The 16,195-nt window shown below is 46.3% G+C and overlaps 1 protein-coding gene across 2 annotated transcripts in view; it reads left to right on the forward strand.

Moving 5' to 3' along the window:
- The window catches only part of LOC137591393 (neural cell adhesion molecule 2-like), a 171,637-nt gene that overhangs the window by 136,033 nt on the left and 19,409 nt on the right, over positions 1–16,195 (forward strand). For both annotated transcript variants that reach the window (XM_068309351.1, XM_068309352.1), the window contains exons 7-12: positions 2,314–2,483; positions 6,459–6,604; positions 11,263–11,413; positions 13,040–13,227; positions 13,325–13,421; positions 14,178–14,351. In XM_068309351.1, coding sequence (XP_068165452.1) covers positions 2,314–2,483; positions 6,459–6,604; positions 11,263–11,413; positions 13,040–13,227; positions 13,325–13,421; positions 14,178–14,351 — 926 coding nt within the window. The remainder of the gene's footprint in view (positions 1–2,313; positions 2,484–6,458; positions 6,605–11,262; positions 11,414–13,039; positions 13,228–13,324; positions 13,422–14,177; positions 14,352–16,195) is intronic.

Raw genomic sequence — 16,195 nt, forward strand, 5'->3', positions numbered from 1 at the left:
TGACGAGAGCTCCGCAAAACAAAAAGAAAGAACACGCTTGCATCTTGTATAGCCTTTAGAAAACATTTCAATTTAGTTCAAGAAGCACAGCCTTCAGGTTTACATGCAGGTTTCTAGATAATGAAACCTACAGAACATTCATTATATATTCATTATTATTATATTATTACTGCAGGTGTAGTACGTCTAAAGTAAAAAGAGAAACCAGATAGTACTTTCTATAATGTAGCATTAAGGAAAGATTGGTTTTATGCTACACACACACACACACACACACACAACACACACACGCACACACCTACAGCTCCATTCATAGAGCAAAGATGACAATGTGATTAAAATAAAGCCCTGTTTAATTAGCACCTTCTCCTTGGCAATTTCATCTTATTTTTTTTCCAGCATGTTTTTTTTTTTCTTCGTTCAATTACAGAGTGTGTGACAGGAAAACCGTGAGCGACAGTCGAGGGGGAGGGAAAAGTTTAGCCCCGTATGGATGCTGGGATGACAAGATGCAATTAATGTAATGGGACAGGAAGTCTGGGAAAAGTGGAAGACGGGAGGAACTTTTTGAAGAAAAAGTTTGTTTGAGGGATCCACATGTGGTTTTTGGGGTGTATCCTGATCGGCCCAGGAATAATCCTGGAATAATTCAAGAATAATCCAGGAATAATCCAGGAATAATCCAGAACTGGCTCAGATGAACGGGAAAATGGGAAAGATTCCACAGGAACGCTGCTGAGAACCTGGAGTCTGGTTTGCAGAGATGCTTGTCATGGGGGGGTTGGGTGGTGGGGGGTGGGGGGTATCTCACCTTGTGTTGTTGGCCTCTCTGATAATGGCTACCTGTCAGCAGCCCGTCGGTGTAATGACACTCCTCACTTCATTTCCTCTCCGGCTCACTGGAGTTATTATTACTTGGCTTTGGCGTTTCCTCTGTCAGCATTCAATTACCTCACCCCCATCTTTTTCCCCTGGTGGGGGACGGGGACGCATTGAGGCTTCAGAACCGGGGCCTCGCTGAGCTGTGTTCAAGTTTGGAAATAAGTCCCTATAAAAATATTATTGAGTAATATTTTCTTACCGTATGGATCCGGATGCGTTCTCACTGCTTGTGAATTAATCTCAGAATAAACAGGTTAAAAATAAGAATGTGCCTTCATACCTGTTGTTCAGAGTTCAGGGTAAACATTTTCGGCGGATGAAAAAATAAATTGCGGCTGATAAAAAATTGCCGTCTAAATTCGGAGGACTCGGGTTTTGGAACCTCTTATCTGGCAGCCGTGACCTCTGACCTCCAGACTATTAACTCTCCTCGGGATCAGTTGGAGATTATCTCTCTGCGGCTTCTGTCTTAAAAGGGTTGTACAACTTCCTGCACACTCCAACACACTCTGTTTCATCTGATACAGACGCGTTGGGCTATTTTTATCTATTTGTGTGCAGATTATTGTCGCGGTGAACAATAGGACCACCATAAAAATGACGATACGTTGGTTTTTTTCTGCAAACTTATGAGGAATAACAGCAATGATGATAAAGTTATTTGTGCCAGAGCAACTTTAAATCAATATTTGTCATGTAATCTTAATTCTTTAGTTAATTTAGCGAATTTCAACACTTTATTTTTAGCTTCCCGCACCAAGTTCACCACCTTTTCCTGCCAGCTGAGAAATCGAGACCAGGTGGCTTTAACTTCATTTCCCATGTTACCTTGTGTTATTTACAGGGTTCATTATTAGAAGGTAGGTCACCTTAATTTATGTGAATTATTAACTTTAAAATAAACGACTCTCAGTGGGCGTTGGAGTTATCGGCGATGTGAAAACAGGTGTTTTGTTGAGGAGACGGTTTATTTTTAAAACATTTTTTACAGTTGAATCATCAGAATTTATTAACAGACTCATCCGTGACGCTTTAATATTTATTTATTTATTCCACATGTAATCGACACGGACTTTCATACGTGTGCTAAAGTTTACACGACTGGTTAAGCTGCGGTAAACAAACAAAGCGTGGGCGGCGGCCAAGCGGCTTCACACCATTAAGTTCCCGCTATGAAGCCTAAATATAGACGTGGATCAATTTTGTTGTTGCGTTTTTTCCGACTAATTTCCCTGCAGGGTCCAATAAGAAAAAAAAAAAAAAAAACATGAAGTCAGCAGCAGATTTCACACCGGAGGTGTTCAGAGCGCCGCATCAGTTAACAGGAAACAAACAACAACAGATGAAGATGCAAAATTCTGTTTCATTATATTGTGCTTATCGGTGGTGCGTCAGCTGTGGTTCTGTTTGCCCCCCCCCCCCCCCCTGCAGGAAAGGCCAGCGCTTGGAGCCGTCGGAGCAGTACATCTTCGCTCGGCTGGACGGCGGCCGCAGCATGTTCACCGTCCGCAACATCCGTCAGGGCGACGGCGGCGCATACACCTGCAAAGCCACCAACAAGGCGGGGTCCCAGGAGAGGGAGCTCTTCCTCAAGGTGTTCGGTAAGGGTTTAATTAAGGGTTAAACCGCGCAGCCAATCAGCTTGTCCCGTTTCGCCTGGGAATAACTGTTTTTTTTGTGTGAAATAACCCTTTAAACTGTCTATTTATTTATTTTATATTATTATTATTATTATTATTATTATTAGTAATAATAATAATAATAAATATATAATAATATTATTATATTTATTATTATTATCTATTTACTTATTTATTCATTTATTTATTATTTATTTATTTATGTAAAGCCCTTTGAGACATTCTTTGTGAATCTGGGCTATATAAAAATAAAACTTGAAACTTGTTAAAATGATGGATTTTCTGTCTTTTTGCTCCTGCGTAACAGCCCCCGCCCCCGTGACAGTGAGCTGTTTTATGCTGATCAATAAAGCTTTATTGTGAGGACCTCCACTCGTTCCATTTCATAAAAATCCTGTCTAAATACGGCGCTCTGCCCCGCCGCATAACAACTGAATCAATATGATCTATTCCTGCTGAAAGGAAATACTTCATTTATCGCTTCCTATTTCATTTACTGCTCTACTAATAAAAAAAGAAAATTTCTATTTCTATTTTCGTAAACCCGCTGGCTGTCCCCCCCCCCCCCCCCCCCCGATCGGCGTGATAGCGCTCGTCCCGCTCATGAAAATGCATGGAGATTTGCGGTGGAGACGTCAACGGCCCCTTTCAAAGATGCGAGCGGCGTTTGTTCTTCAAAATGCACATTTAAATGAAGCCGTTAAGAGGGAGGAGCTCTGGGGGAACGCGGTGGCGTGTCGGTTTTATTATCTTCGACAGCACAGAGCGAAGCGTTTAGCATCTCAATGCTGCAGCTACTTTACAATTATTTATTCTGACACATGCTGGATAATTATTATATATCATATATATCATTCTGCTTGACTTGGATTCTCATGTCTGGACTCCTTTGGCTACTTAAAGCTATCGTTAGCATAATGCGCTGATTAGCTTTAAGGCGATATGAAGGTGATGGTTTGCAGCATCAGTCGAGGCAAAAAAACTACGAAAAGTTCCAAACTTTATCAATTTTTACAAGTAAAAAAAATTTTTTAGAAGACTTTTTTTTTTTTTTTGAATTTCCCAGATCATTAAAGTATACACAAGCAAACCTTGGTTTTCGAACGCTTTAGACATTGAACAAATTGGAATTTGACCTAACAATTCGGAATTTTTTTGTCATGAAAGTCGAACAAAATTTGGAAGTCGAACACGAAACAAACGCCTTTTTCTCGCCGCTTAGCGCAAGAAAAGGCGAGAAAAGTCAAGAGAAAACGTGACAGTAATGTGCTTTTTCTTTTAGTTTACTGTATTCAATAATTTTTCACTTAATTTGCATTCCGTTGCCTATGGACCGAGTTACGGTACCGTAAACTTCTGTCCAAAAGACGACGGTAACTCATACCTTAGGCTAACCGGAAGTGCGCTAGTTACGGAACGTAGCGCACTTCCGGATGCTGTCGTCCAATAGAATGCGTGTACGGTATCACGTGACTGCTGACCAAAAATCCTCCATGAGGTGAAGTCCAGAGCGTTGATGCGTGAATCTAAAATATGTTTATTTATATTTGTTGGCCACCCTAGTTTAATATGAGACTTTTAGCTATCGTACTTTGCGCTAATAAGCACATGGTAGCAGGCTAACGCGCCAAAATAACAGAGAATATTAAAACTAATTAGATGCATTCTTAAAATTCTATTTAAAAAAAACAAAAAAAGTTTCCATTTGCATTAGTGGATATAGTTTTTGTGGTTTTTTTGTCAGGTGGAGAGCGGCTAATCGTAATAAAAAGGCGAAGGAAGAGTTGTGTGTCATCTGCATACAGCCGACAGATAAAGACACAGAAGCATCTGTCGGCATTTTAATTTGGGTTTTTGTTAGAAGTTTCCCAAAATGCACCAGTTCATTGTTCCTTTTTTGTGTGTTTTTTGTGCGTGTGTGTGAACCTAATGCAGCAGAAAATGCAAGCAGACGAGACGTGACGCGGTGGATTACATTACGTTTCATCACGAAACCAGCCCTGTGGTTTTAAAAGAACGTCTCATCTGAGTTGCGTTTTTAATGTCAGACGTTGCTGCAGGAGGAGTCAGAATCGGGGCGCTCGGGTCATCGGTGCGTTCACGCTGTAAAAAAACAGTTACGAAATGATCAGATAATTATAGCTGCTACTTTGCATTAGTCCTGCACAATGAGTCAAACAAAAGCTGTGGGTTTTTTTTCTGGTTCTTAAAAGCTTCTGTTCTGTCAGCGGATCACTCCGACACTGACACCATTAATGGATATTACAGGGTGAGGGGAGAAATTCGACATGTTTTTCAAGGCCCCGCATTTACTGGTTTATGGTTTAAATGCCTATAATTGATCTAATGAAGTGTAATTATAGTTATTAACAAATTCTGGAGTAAAATATGCTTATTTTTAATTAATCCTTCACGTCAGATTGTAAAGAAGAAAAAACACAACATCCGCTCTGTGAAAAGACTCCAAGAAGGTCAAATTAATTCTAGATTTTTATCTTGTAGCGCACAAACGCTCCTCAGTTCTTTCTCATTTGGACTTGAAATGTTTTAGATAATGTGTTATTAATAATGTTCCCTGCAGAGTGGTTTGTGCACCGTGCTTGATAAATGAGACATATTCCATTAAATATTTGCATGATGAAGGGCATCAGGGGCAGAACGGCCGCAGATAAAGCCAAGATGAAGAACTGGTTCCGACTGGTCTCAGTGCTATTAACAGTTTTATCTGCGTAGAGGTGTGTGTGTGTGTGTGTGTGTGTGTGTGTGTGTGTGGTGGTGGGGGGGGTTTCCAGCCTCTTAATGTGTGTATTTAATAGTGAATTTGTGATGCATGACGGTCCGACGCGTGTTGACAGTGATCAGTCGACTCCTCCTCGTCCCCAAGAAGCTTTTAATCACTTTAAATGACAATAAAACGACATCATTTTGTCTTTCTTCACAATAAACACAATTTTCTTGCACGACTATGAGGAAATGAGACTCGATTGTAGACGACGCACAAAGAATGACAATGTTTTACAACCAGAAGCATCCTGGGAAATCATTTTCTCAGGAGTTGATTTCAAGTCTTTTAGATGAAACTAAAAGTGCTTTAAAGTCGTGGCTCATCCCGTCTGACCCCAGACCCGTCCTCCCGCCAAGCATCATGGGAATACTAAAGCTGCTAACATCAGCCAAGAGTCAGACAGTGTCCAGGGTGTTGTCATGGTGACCAAAACGGTCAGAATAACAAGGTGTCGTCTGTATACGTGGAGAGGGAGCGCGTCGGGTGTATTTTGCGGCTGATCCCTGCAGGTTGATGCCTGCTTGTGTGACGCTCCCCGCTGCGACAAGCTCCCCAAATCCCCTCCAGATGAATCCTCCAACCTCGGGTGAAGCCTCCTGAAATTGCTAAGCAGTCCCCCCCCCCCCCCCGGCACCCCAATCCCCTCGGGGTGCTGCTCGGCGCAGTCGCAGCTATTTTACACCACCCGGTTAAGGACTTAAAGTGCTGTAGGTGGGGTTTTTTGGGGGGGTGGGGGTGTAAAAATATATGATTCATGTGATGCACTCACTGCTCTTGACATGCAGGAGGTTTTCTTTGGAGTAACTTATTGGGGGAGGCTTACAACATGCTTTGCAGCCTTTAGCGAGGTGCTAAACATGCTAGAGCGACTTGAATCCATGGATAAGAGGGGGGACGCACCCCCAAAATATGTTGTGTGCTTTCAAACTTTAAAAAAAAGTGGGTTTTTATGTGGGATTCCAGTCCGAGGAATCTGCACTAAACAGACCGGAGGGTCTCCTTACCCGCTGCAGCTCCTCTGGAGACCGACGCCGCAGCGTCTGAACGATCCCATCACGTCACGCATCGGCTGCGCGTTGAAACGCCGCGGCGCTAGCCTTCATCTCTCCTCCCTGATGACTCACTTCTTCTTCTTTTTTTTTCTCCTCCAGTCCAGCCTCACATCACTCAGCTGAAGAACGTGACGGCCGTGGAGGGCAGCGCCGCCATGATCTCCTGCGTGGCCGACGGCGAGCCCCTCCCGGACATTTCTTGGAGGAGAGCCAGCGACGGCCAGACGTTCGTGGACGGCGACAGGGTGAGACCCAACAGGAAGTAGCAGAAGCATCTCTGCGGTACTACTTCCTGTGCAGACTTAAACCTTCCTCCTGACAGAAACGGGAAAACGCGAAGTTTTTTTTTTACGAGCCGGTTCTCCCGAGTTTGTCTCCGAACGTATCGATGGAGACAAACCATCTTCACTTTCAACACCATCCAACAGGGGCCGATAAAACAAATATTTATGGTATGTAAGTTTATTCAGGTCGTGTTGACACTCCTTTACTTTAAAGTTCCAAACCTGCTCCATTGGGCTGTCGTGAGATTTGATAAGTGGATGCCAGCAGCCGGTTTTTCCAACGCCTTTGAATGCAACGCTGCTGCAATTAGTCTCCAGCGAAAAAACCTTGAATTTGCCAAATGTCAGCTTTGAATGACTTTAAAGTACAGTCGTGTAATTAAAGCAGATTTTATTGACTTTCACTAATGAGCTCTTGAAAGCTTTTAATAAAACAAACGCATGCCGGAGATACCTCGACTCAGTTCCAGGCCGGAGAAAAAAAACCGGCCTTCCATCCGACGTGTTTTGTGTTTCCGCGCCGAAATTGACCATTTATACGTCACATTTTTATTTATGTGGACGAAATGGGACTTCTTTTGTTCTTGAGTGCTGAGAGAAATAGCTTGCATTAGCTGGTAATTACTCGTATATGTCCTCATAAAATCAAAAAGCAGACATAATCGTACCCATCTGCTTGGCGGTGGCGTACAGTCACTTCCTGCCGGCGGTGGAGCTCCGAGCTGAAGGTTGATGATATTTACATTTAAGCGTGATTGATTCTTTTCTCTCTCCCCCCCACCCCCCCACCAGTGGAATGCTTACATTTCTTCTTTCCTGTCTTTAACTGATGTTTGAAGACTCTTATCGTATCAAAGCCGCCCTCGACAAAAATGTGCATTCAACCCCGGTGTGTGATTTTTACAGCCGTCGTTTGAATCTCTTGACTTTGCTGAGATTAAAATCTCGGGGGAAATCAGAGCCCGCATTTATTTTGATTAGCCCTCAGCTGAGAGAGGCGCCGAGAACCTTGGAGTTTTCAGGGCAAATAGCTGCGCTTTTATTTTTTTAGTTTGCACTCTTGGTGTGACGTAAGGAAATGCAAAGATGTGAAAGTCCATGGGTCCATCGCCAATCCTAGCATTTGTTGAGAAAAGTACAGTATTTTCCGCAATGTAAGGCGCACTGGATTATAAGGCGCGCTGTTGGTTTTTGAGAAAATTAAAGGCATGCTACACATGTAGCATTAACAGGACATACACTAAACTAAAACTAAAATATAAGCGGTGTAAAATTAAAATATAAACAGTATTAAATATGTTCAAACGTGCTGACCTCGCCACCTCCCCCCCACTCCTCCTGAGAGAGTCACCGTACCCCCTGATGGCACGGGGCACGAAGGGGGACCTCAGCCTCTCTGTGGAGGCGCTGTGTGACAGCAGTCTGCCGCTGAAGGTGCTTCTCTGCTGGGAGAAGGTGGTGTGTAGGGGGGGAGCTGGTGTTGTTCATGATGGCCCTGAATTTAGACATGGTCCTGCTCTCCAGAAGCTTCTCCACAGAGTCCAGGCTCAGCCTGACCACTGAGCCAGCTCTGCGGATGAGTCTGTTAAGACGGTCCATATCTCCTTTCCTGGCCCCCCCACCCCAACACACAATGGCGTATGACAGCACACTGGAGACTACGGACTGATAGAACATGAGGAGGAGCTTAGGACAGATGTTGAAGGAGGCCAGCCTCCTCAGGAAGTACATCCTGCTCTGCCCCTTCTTGTACACACAGTTGGAGTTGAGTGACCAGTCCAGTCTGCTGTCTAGCTGCAGTCCCAGATACTTATAGTTTTCTACCACCTCCACCTCACTGCCCTTGATGATCACCGGCTGTGGAGAGGGAGGTGCCCGCCGGAAATCCAGCACCATCTCCTTCATCTTGGAGACGTTGAGCTGGAGCTGGTTCTGTTGGCACCACTCCACGAAGTCAGCCACCAATGCCCTGTACCCCCCCTCATCACCCCCCCGGATACATGCCACAATCGCAGTGTAGATGTGTAGAGGGTGAAGAGAATGGGGGAGAGCACGGTCCCCTGTGGCGCCCCCGTGCTGCTGGTCACCATAGAAGACAAACAGTCCCCCATACGGACGTACTGGGGTCTGTCCGTTAGGTAGTCCGTGATCCACCTCACGAAGTAGGGGTCCACAGCCATGGAGGTCAGTTTATCCTGCAGGAACCGGGGCTGGATGGTGTTGAAGGCGCTCGAAAAGTCAAAGAAGAGCACTCTGACGGCACAGCCACCGGCGTCCAGGTAGGAGAGCAGGTACAAGGAGGAGGAGGAGGTACAAGACAGCGTCGTCAACCCCAACCTTGGTCTGATAGGCGAACTGGAGAGGGTCCATAGCACCCTGCACCTGTGGACGCATGAGCTCCAGGACCAGTCGCTCTAGGGTCTTCATTACGTGGGAGGTAAGAGCGACCGGTCGGTGGTCATTGAGCTCTGTAGGGCGTCCTTTCTTGGGTCAGGGACGATGCAGGAGGTCTTTCACAGTGACGGGACCCTTGAACAATCGCTGCAGGGGGTCCCCCAGTTCCGAAGCACAGGCTCGGAGGAGTCTTGGGGCAAGCTTAGTGGAGTGGGCTCGGGTGATGGTTCTCATCCCATTCCAGACCTCCTGCACCTGGTTGCACCCCAGTTGCTTCTCCAGCTACCTCCCGTACGTCTCCTTGGCCCCCCTTAGGCAGAGTCTCACTTCCTGCTGGGCCTTCCTCATCTCCTCCCCCTTCCTGCCCCTGAACGCCCGCTTCTTCCTGTTCAGGACAGCCATGGCAGACATGGCAGTTAAGTAAAAGACAAAGATGGCAGCCATTCTTTTGCCTGGGAAAAAGGTCACCGCCGAGATAAATGAATGTGTGCATTGGCTCGAGTCGCTGGGGGGGGGGGTTGATAAATCACAGCCCAGAATGAGAGTAAGTGCTCCTCTTCCTCACAGCAAATGCAATTATGGAAATGCGGCGGCGCAAACCAACACACCTCGACTCGCGCCAACACAAACACGGCTTCGCGCGGCACCACGCGTGATCGATGGCGGCAGTCATTCAGGTTTAAGGCGAGATGTTCCCCTCTCAATCCCCCTCCCCCTCCCCCAAATCTGCATAACCAGTCGGTAAAAGAAGTTTTTTTAAAAAACAACAGGCTGCAAAAGTCTCTCTAAACCGTTTCCCGTTTGTGTCGCTGGAGCCCTTATCGAAAGAAATCTCACGATTAAACTTTTGGAAAACGTCGGCGGTTATTGTTGTTTTTGCAGGAAAACAGATAATCGCACCTTCGGGGTGGGGGGGGGGGGGTTCAGTGGTTGTCGGCCCCCGTTTCCTCGAAAGACATTAAATTAAATGTCATTTTGCTGTTGGCCTTAGGATGCGGGACTACAGTAATCATCAAAGCCGCGTATACATGACCCCCCCCACCACACACACACACACACACACACACACACACACACACACACACACACACACCAGAATTAGCTCACGATGCTTCCAGCCTGGCTGACATTTACAACCCACATTTTTTTTAAACGTCTGAATTCTTGTTTGCACTCCAGTCGCGCCGGAGCGCTACCCATAATCCCCTCTGAGAGATGGCGTCCGAGATTCACTTCCACTTGTGCCCCCCCCCCCTTCTTTTCCGTGTTCCATTTCACGCGTGCGCCGTCACGTCGGTGGCGTGACGTGTTTACAGCGGCTTGTCTTTGGACTGAGCTGCATATCAAACGGGGGGGGGTTTGTCTCCAGACACACCCTGTCAGTTAGCGGGGGCAGGGGGCGGGGGGCAGTAGGAGGGTGGCGAGTAATTTCCTGACTCAGAAGATCCCCTCCTGGAAGACTTCCTCTCTCTCCTCCCTCGTCCCTCGACATTCCTATTCAGCACACACACACACACACACACACACACACACACACACACACACACACACACACACGCACACACACACACACACACACACGAGTGCTTATAGTGAAAATACCCCCCGGTTTCCTGTTCATGATGGGGGCTGAGAACGTCACACGTTTCATTTAAAAGAGGGAAACAAAAGTTTTTATCGGAGTGGGGGGGTGAGGATTTATCCTGGTGGGTGGGAATAACATCTGACCTTCAGATCCTCTGAAGGCGCCACTCAAATGCATCACAGGTTGGACCCCTGGGTGTGGGGGGGTAAGGTGGGGGGGGTTGATAGAGGTTATCAGTTAGGAACCGAGCTGGGGGGGGTGCACCCATATCGCATCAGCAACAAGGATGCTTCGGGGGTGTTTCTTCCTCATTACGCCTGAATGTCGATGGGGGGGGGGGGGGGCTGATGGCCTCATCTGCAGTAATTGACCCGCTGCTTAAATTGGCGCCATCTGTCTTCATACAGACGTAATGACCTTGTAATAAATCGACAGTTTATTGCATCAACTGCGGCTCGGCACGACACACTCGCCTCAAAAGGGGGGGGGGGGGTTCAGAACAGATCAAGGGGTCGGTCATTGAGTCAAGTTAAAAGTTCCTACGATCAATGTTCCTGCGGTTTTAACAGTGTGTTTCCTGTTGTTGTGGGTTTTCTGCTGCCCAAAATCTCGCCTGATTTTTTTGGCGTCCGTCTTTCAGAGTCAGGACGGACGCTTCGAGGTCCGCGGCCGCCACGGCAAGTCGGTGCTGACCATCAGCGGCGTGAAGCTGAGCGACTGGGGGCGATTCGACTGCGAGGCCCTCAGCAGGATCGGAGGTCATCAGAAGAGCATGTTCCTGGACATCGAGTGTGAGTTTATCGATCCGCCCGCCGAGCGCCGACAAAAAACGACTGCTAGGTCAGGTAATGATGTCATAACGGCGACTGGGTTATAAGTAGCGGCGGTAACTATGGAGATGGTGCCATCATCGCCTTCACTTTTTATCATTTATTTGATCTATAAGTCAATATTTAACATTTTATTTTCATTTATTTTGCATATACTGTATATATATATATATATATATATATATATATATATATATATATATATATATATATATATATAAAGGCAATACATCACAGAACTGAAAAATATATTTTAGTTGTGAATTTAATAAACCAATAAAAGTCATTAAAATAAATATAATTAATTAATTAGTTCACTTTGACCCCGTTTTAACCTCCAAACGCTAACCTTAGCTCGTGTCGCTAACGGCGCCCACCTCGAGGTTTCCCCTGTGCCGCCCTGCCGGTGAACTTTGGTTCCAGGTGAGCTGCGTGGGTTAACACGCCGTCTAGTTTGACTCTTGCACCTGAAGGCCTGATTTATTATTCATGAGGTGATGCGAATAAATCACATCTAATAAGTTCCGTTAACGTCAGACGATAAATCCGCTTGTGTGGAGATATTTAAATCTCCTTGCATCCAGTCGTGCGGCATCGTCTGAGTAATGCTACCTTTGGAGCCCTGCTCACCTGGTTCGACCCCCCCCACCCCCACACACCCAACGTTAAAGCAGGCGATTCAGCAAAGCCTGCCAGAAGCGAGCGAGCCCCTGCAGTCTTGTTCGGGGTGCAGAAGTTCATCCGCGCCTGCGCCTGTTTTTCTTTAAATTATCATAAACAACCACCACCCCCCCCGCCCGCCTCCAGGAGGGGTAATTAGCAATCGTGCTTTTGTTTTTCCCCTCATGACAGATCCCTTACTTCCCAATGAGCGCCTCCATTGATCAGGGGCGGGCTGACCCCCCCCACACCCCCCCCCAGCCTAATGAGCTCTGAAGCTTAAGTCTCCATTTTTGGCCTCGGAATGATGACATTCATTACTGGTACCAGGAAAACACAAGCAGGTAAACAGAGGAGAACCACCCCACCCCACCCCCCCATCGTGGAAGGGGGGGGGGGGGTGACGTTCAGGTTCAGTCGATTTCCTTCACAAACTGATTTTCGTGTCGCTGAGAGAGAAAGTCGAGCTCAAAACGAAGTCGCCGGCGTTCGACTGTAAACTTGTTATTCCGGCACGGCGGCGGCGGCGGCCGATGACTCGCTCCGACCGTGGCTGAGCTGCACCGAACTAATGAACTCATTTACTAAGTCACTGCAGGCTGGACGGGTGGGGGGTAGGGGGGGGCCACGTCCTCGGCTGTGACAGAGAGCCGGGCATCAATCTCTTTAATGGAATCCTGCAAGCGGGGCATAAAACAGCCATAATGCCCCCCCCCACACCCCCCCAGACTGGGCCAAAAGAAATCTGCTCGACAGCTCGCTGCTGCAATCGTCCATTACTGCCCTTTCTATTTGCCGGGGCAAATGAGCTCCTGTTTATTTTTATTCTCGGGGAGATGATCGCCATGGAGACGGGAAGTTTGGCTCCTGCGGAAATGCGGATTCCTCTTTTTTCCAAACCTCGTCCGTTCATTGGTTCCCCCACAGATATCCCCAAGTTCCTGACCAATCACACCATCTTCTACTCGTGGGAGGGCAACCCGGTGAACATCAGCTGCGACGTGATGTCCAACCCCCCCGCCACCATGCTGTGGAGGCGGGAACGCTTCACCATCTCAGCAGAGGGGACCGCCAACACCAGGGTGCACAGCTCCAGGGGCAAATCCGTGCTGGAGGTGTGTTGGAGTTCAACTCTCACGCAAGAATAAATCTTTGTCGTCACGCGTCAGCAAGTTCCTTCCTCCCCACCCCCACCCCCCCTGTGTTTTCCAGGTGACCCCCATGTCCGACAGGGACTTCGGCCGCTACAACTGCACCGCCAGGAACAACATCGGCGTCAGATACCAGGAGTTCATCCTGGCGCAGGCGGGTGAGTGAGCGATAGGCGACTCCGTCCGGGTGGAGTCGGTGATCTCTAACCCTCTGCCTCCATCTCTCCGCTAACGGTAATCGCTTTATTTGCAATTCTCAGAGAGATTAATTCCTAACCCTTATCCAGCCTCGCCTAATCTCAAATAGTGCCAGCTGATTTACCCCACCCCTCGCTATTTACAGAAGTACCCCCTAATTTACTGTAGCGCAGGCCTAATACACAATAGTGCAGTCCAATTATCTTTAGTGCAGATTGAATTGCTCCGGCTGAGGAGGGAAGCGGCGAGCAAAAAGCTGACCTAATGTGCAGTCTTGCAGGAAACAATGTGTTTCTGAAGTTGTTCTGACACTTACACAAAGCTTACACACACACACAAACGCACACACACACACACACACACACACACACACAATGGAAGACGCCCTTCAGCACACACACTCACGGGGCAGAAGAGGCATTAACGGAGACTCTTTGGTGGTCCTCAACGCGACTGGAGTGAAATGAAATGAACAGCCCAGACGCGTCTGCGCGTGAGGGTGTGTGTGGGAAGAGAACCGGATGAATTTGGCGCCGGAAGTGTTTTATGGGGAGGGGAAAGCATCGTTTGCGTCCTTCAGGATGATGGAGGGAGCAGATTCCGACGGTAGCCTCGGTTTTCCTTCGAATCCATCATCCTCTGCGTCGTTCAAAACTTTTCTGATTACCAGGAAGTTTTTTTTTTTTTTTATTTTATATTTTTTCTTCCCCTTCCAGACGTTCCGTCCAATCCGTACTCGGTGCGTCTGTCGGCGGTCTCCCAGCGCCTGGCGACCGTCACCTTCATGAAGCCGGAGTCGCACGGCGGCGTCCCCATCAGCTACTACCTGGTCCAGTACAAGGAGGTGGGATCGCAGGACTGGAGGGACGTCCGGTCCCACAACGTCCAGAGTGAGGATGATGATGATGATGATGATGATTCTGCAAACACCTAATATCATGTTATTTTTTATTCTACTGCTGAGAAATATCCATTTTCTCCCTTTTTTTTTTTATCGCCGTTGCAAGATGCTATCAGATGTTCTTCGCTAAAATCTTCTTCTCCCTACCTGACCGCAAATCAAACAACACCATTAAAACATAAGCCGGCGCCGCGTCACATGATCTCCCCCTTGCAAACACTTCAAAGCCTCGGCCCTGAGATGTTTTTTGGGTCACGTCGAGCCTCAAATGCCTCGTGGGGAGAGCGCCAGAAACTCATCTGGGCTGCTCCTCCTCTTCCTCTGCTCCACAACTCCAGATTTATTTCCCCCCACCCGTCATGGACAAGCGAGGGGGGTGTGGGGGGGGGAGCTGGAGGTCTGATGATGACGAGCAGGTCGGACCAACCTGAAGGGCTCGTCGCTAATAACGCTCATTTCACACTCAATTACAATATGGAGAGAAAATTAAACAGCGGGAGTTTAAATTACCCTCACATTCACACCAAAAAAAGAGGCGATATTAGAAATCTCACCTGATCGTTTGTAAATTTAATTCCCTGCCACTTTATTTAAGATTTATTTAAAATATTAAAACTGCGAACCGGACTAATTACAAAGCAGTAATATTATCACCGAGGCCTCTCCAGATATCCCCGATTCGATATCGACGCACAATAAACTCGTCAGTTTTAATGAGATGTCTGGACTTGTTTCGTCTGGATGCATTTTCCCAAATTGAAATGTCTGCTTATAGCTCGCAAAGTAAGTCTAGCGCTGCAGGAAATTGCAGGATTTGTTTTCGGTTTTTACTACTAGGAGACTGCAAAAAAAAAAAAAAAAAGGCACCTAATACCCATTGGAGTATTTAATCTGTGTAGACTCACAAAAGTCATTCCGACTTTTTTTTTGTGCTGCCGTTTCTGGATAGCGACGGTTATTTAAATCGATTTAAATGCGTTAATGTACGCTGATGATGAGACCTTTTATAATCAATGTCATTCACCGTATGAATGCAGGAGATTATGCACTCGCTGCGCGATTTATTTTATTTTTTTCCTTTGCAGTAGCGAAACCGTCGTTTCCTCCGGTCTTTGAATGCCTCATTTATCAGCCTTTATTGTTTAATATCGTGTTTGTCTTTTTGCAAAGTTTCCACTCCTTTTTTCTTTTCCGACTAATTGAAGTGGATAATGAACGGGATGTTTAGTCTGCAGATGCTGTCGTGACATATTACAGTATTTTCTGCACTATAAGGCGCACTGGACTATAAGGTGCACCTTCAATAACTGACATATTTCAAAACGTTTTTTTCATATAAAAGTGAAACTTGGTTTTTGAATGCTTTAGACATCGAACAAATCAGAATTCGACCAATTTTTTTAAATTATTTTGTCTTAGAAGTCGAACAAAATTTAGAAGTCGGACGAAGACGAACGCTACACAATTTGATACATAAATGACATTATTAAATAACATATTATATTGAAAAAAGGTAGTTTTCTAGCGTCTTGGAACGGATTTAGACCATTTACACTATTTGTAATGGGAAAAAATGTATTTGGAATTCGAACAAATCGCTATTCAAACAGCCTTCTGGAACGAATTGGCTGTATAAGACGCACTGGACTATAAGACGCACCTTCAATGAATGACTTATTTAAAAAGAAATTGCATATATAACGCTCACTGTCGGTTTTTGAGAAAATTAGGTTTTTAGGTGCGCCTTATAGTGCAAAAAATACTCTATTCTAAGCTTATTTAAGATTCTTAAAGCCACAATTAGGACAATTGCATTCAATCCTTTAAGTACAG

Source organism: Antennarius striatus, chromosome 24 (genome assembly GCF_040054535.1).
Source record: "Antennarius striatus isolate MH-2024 chromosome 24, ASM4005453v1, whole genome shotgun sequence".
Classification (NCBI taxonomy): Eukaryota; Metazoa; Chordata; class Actinopteri; order Lophiiformes; family Antennariidae; genus Antennarius; species Antennarius striatus.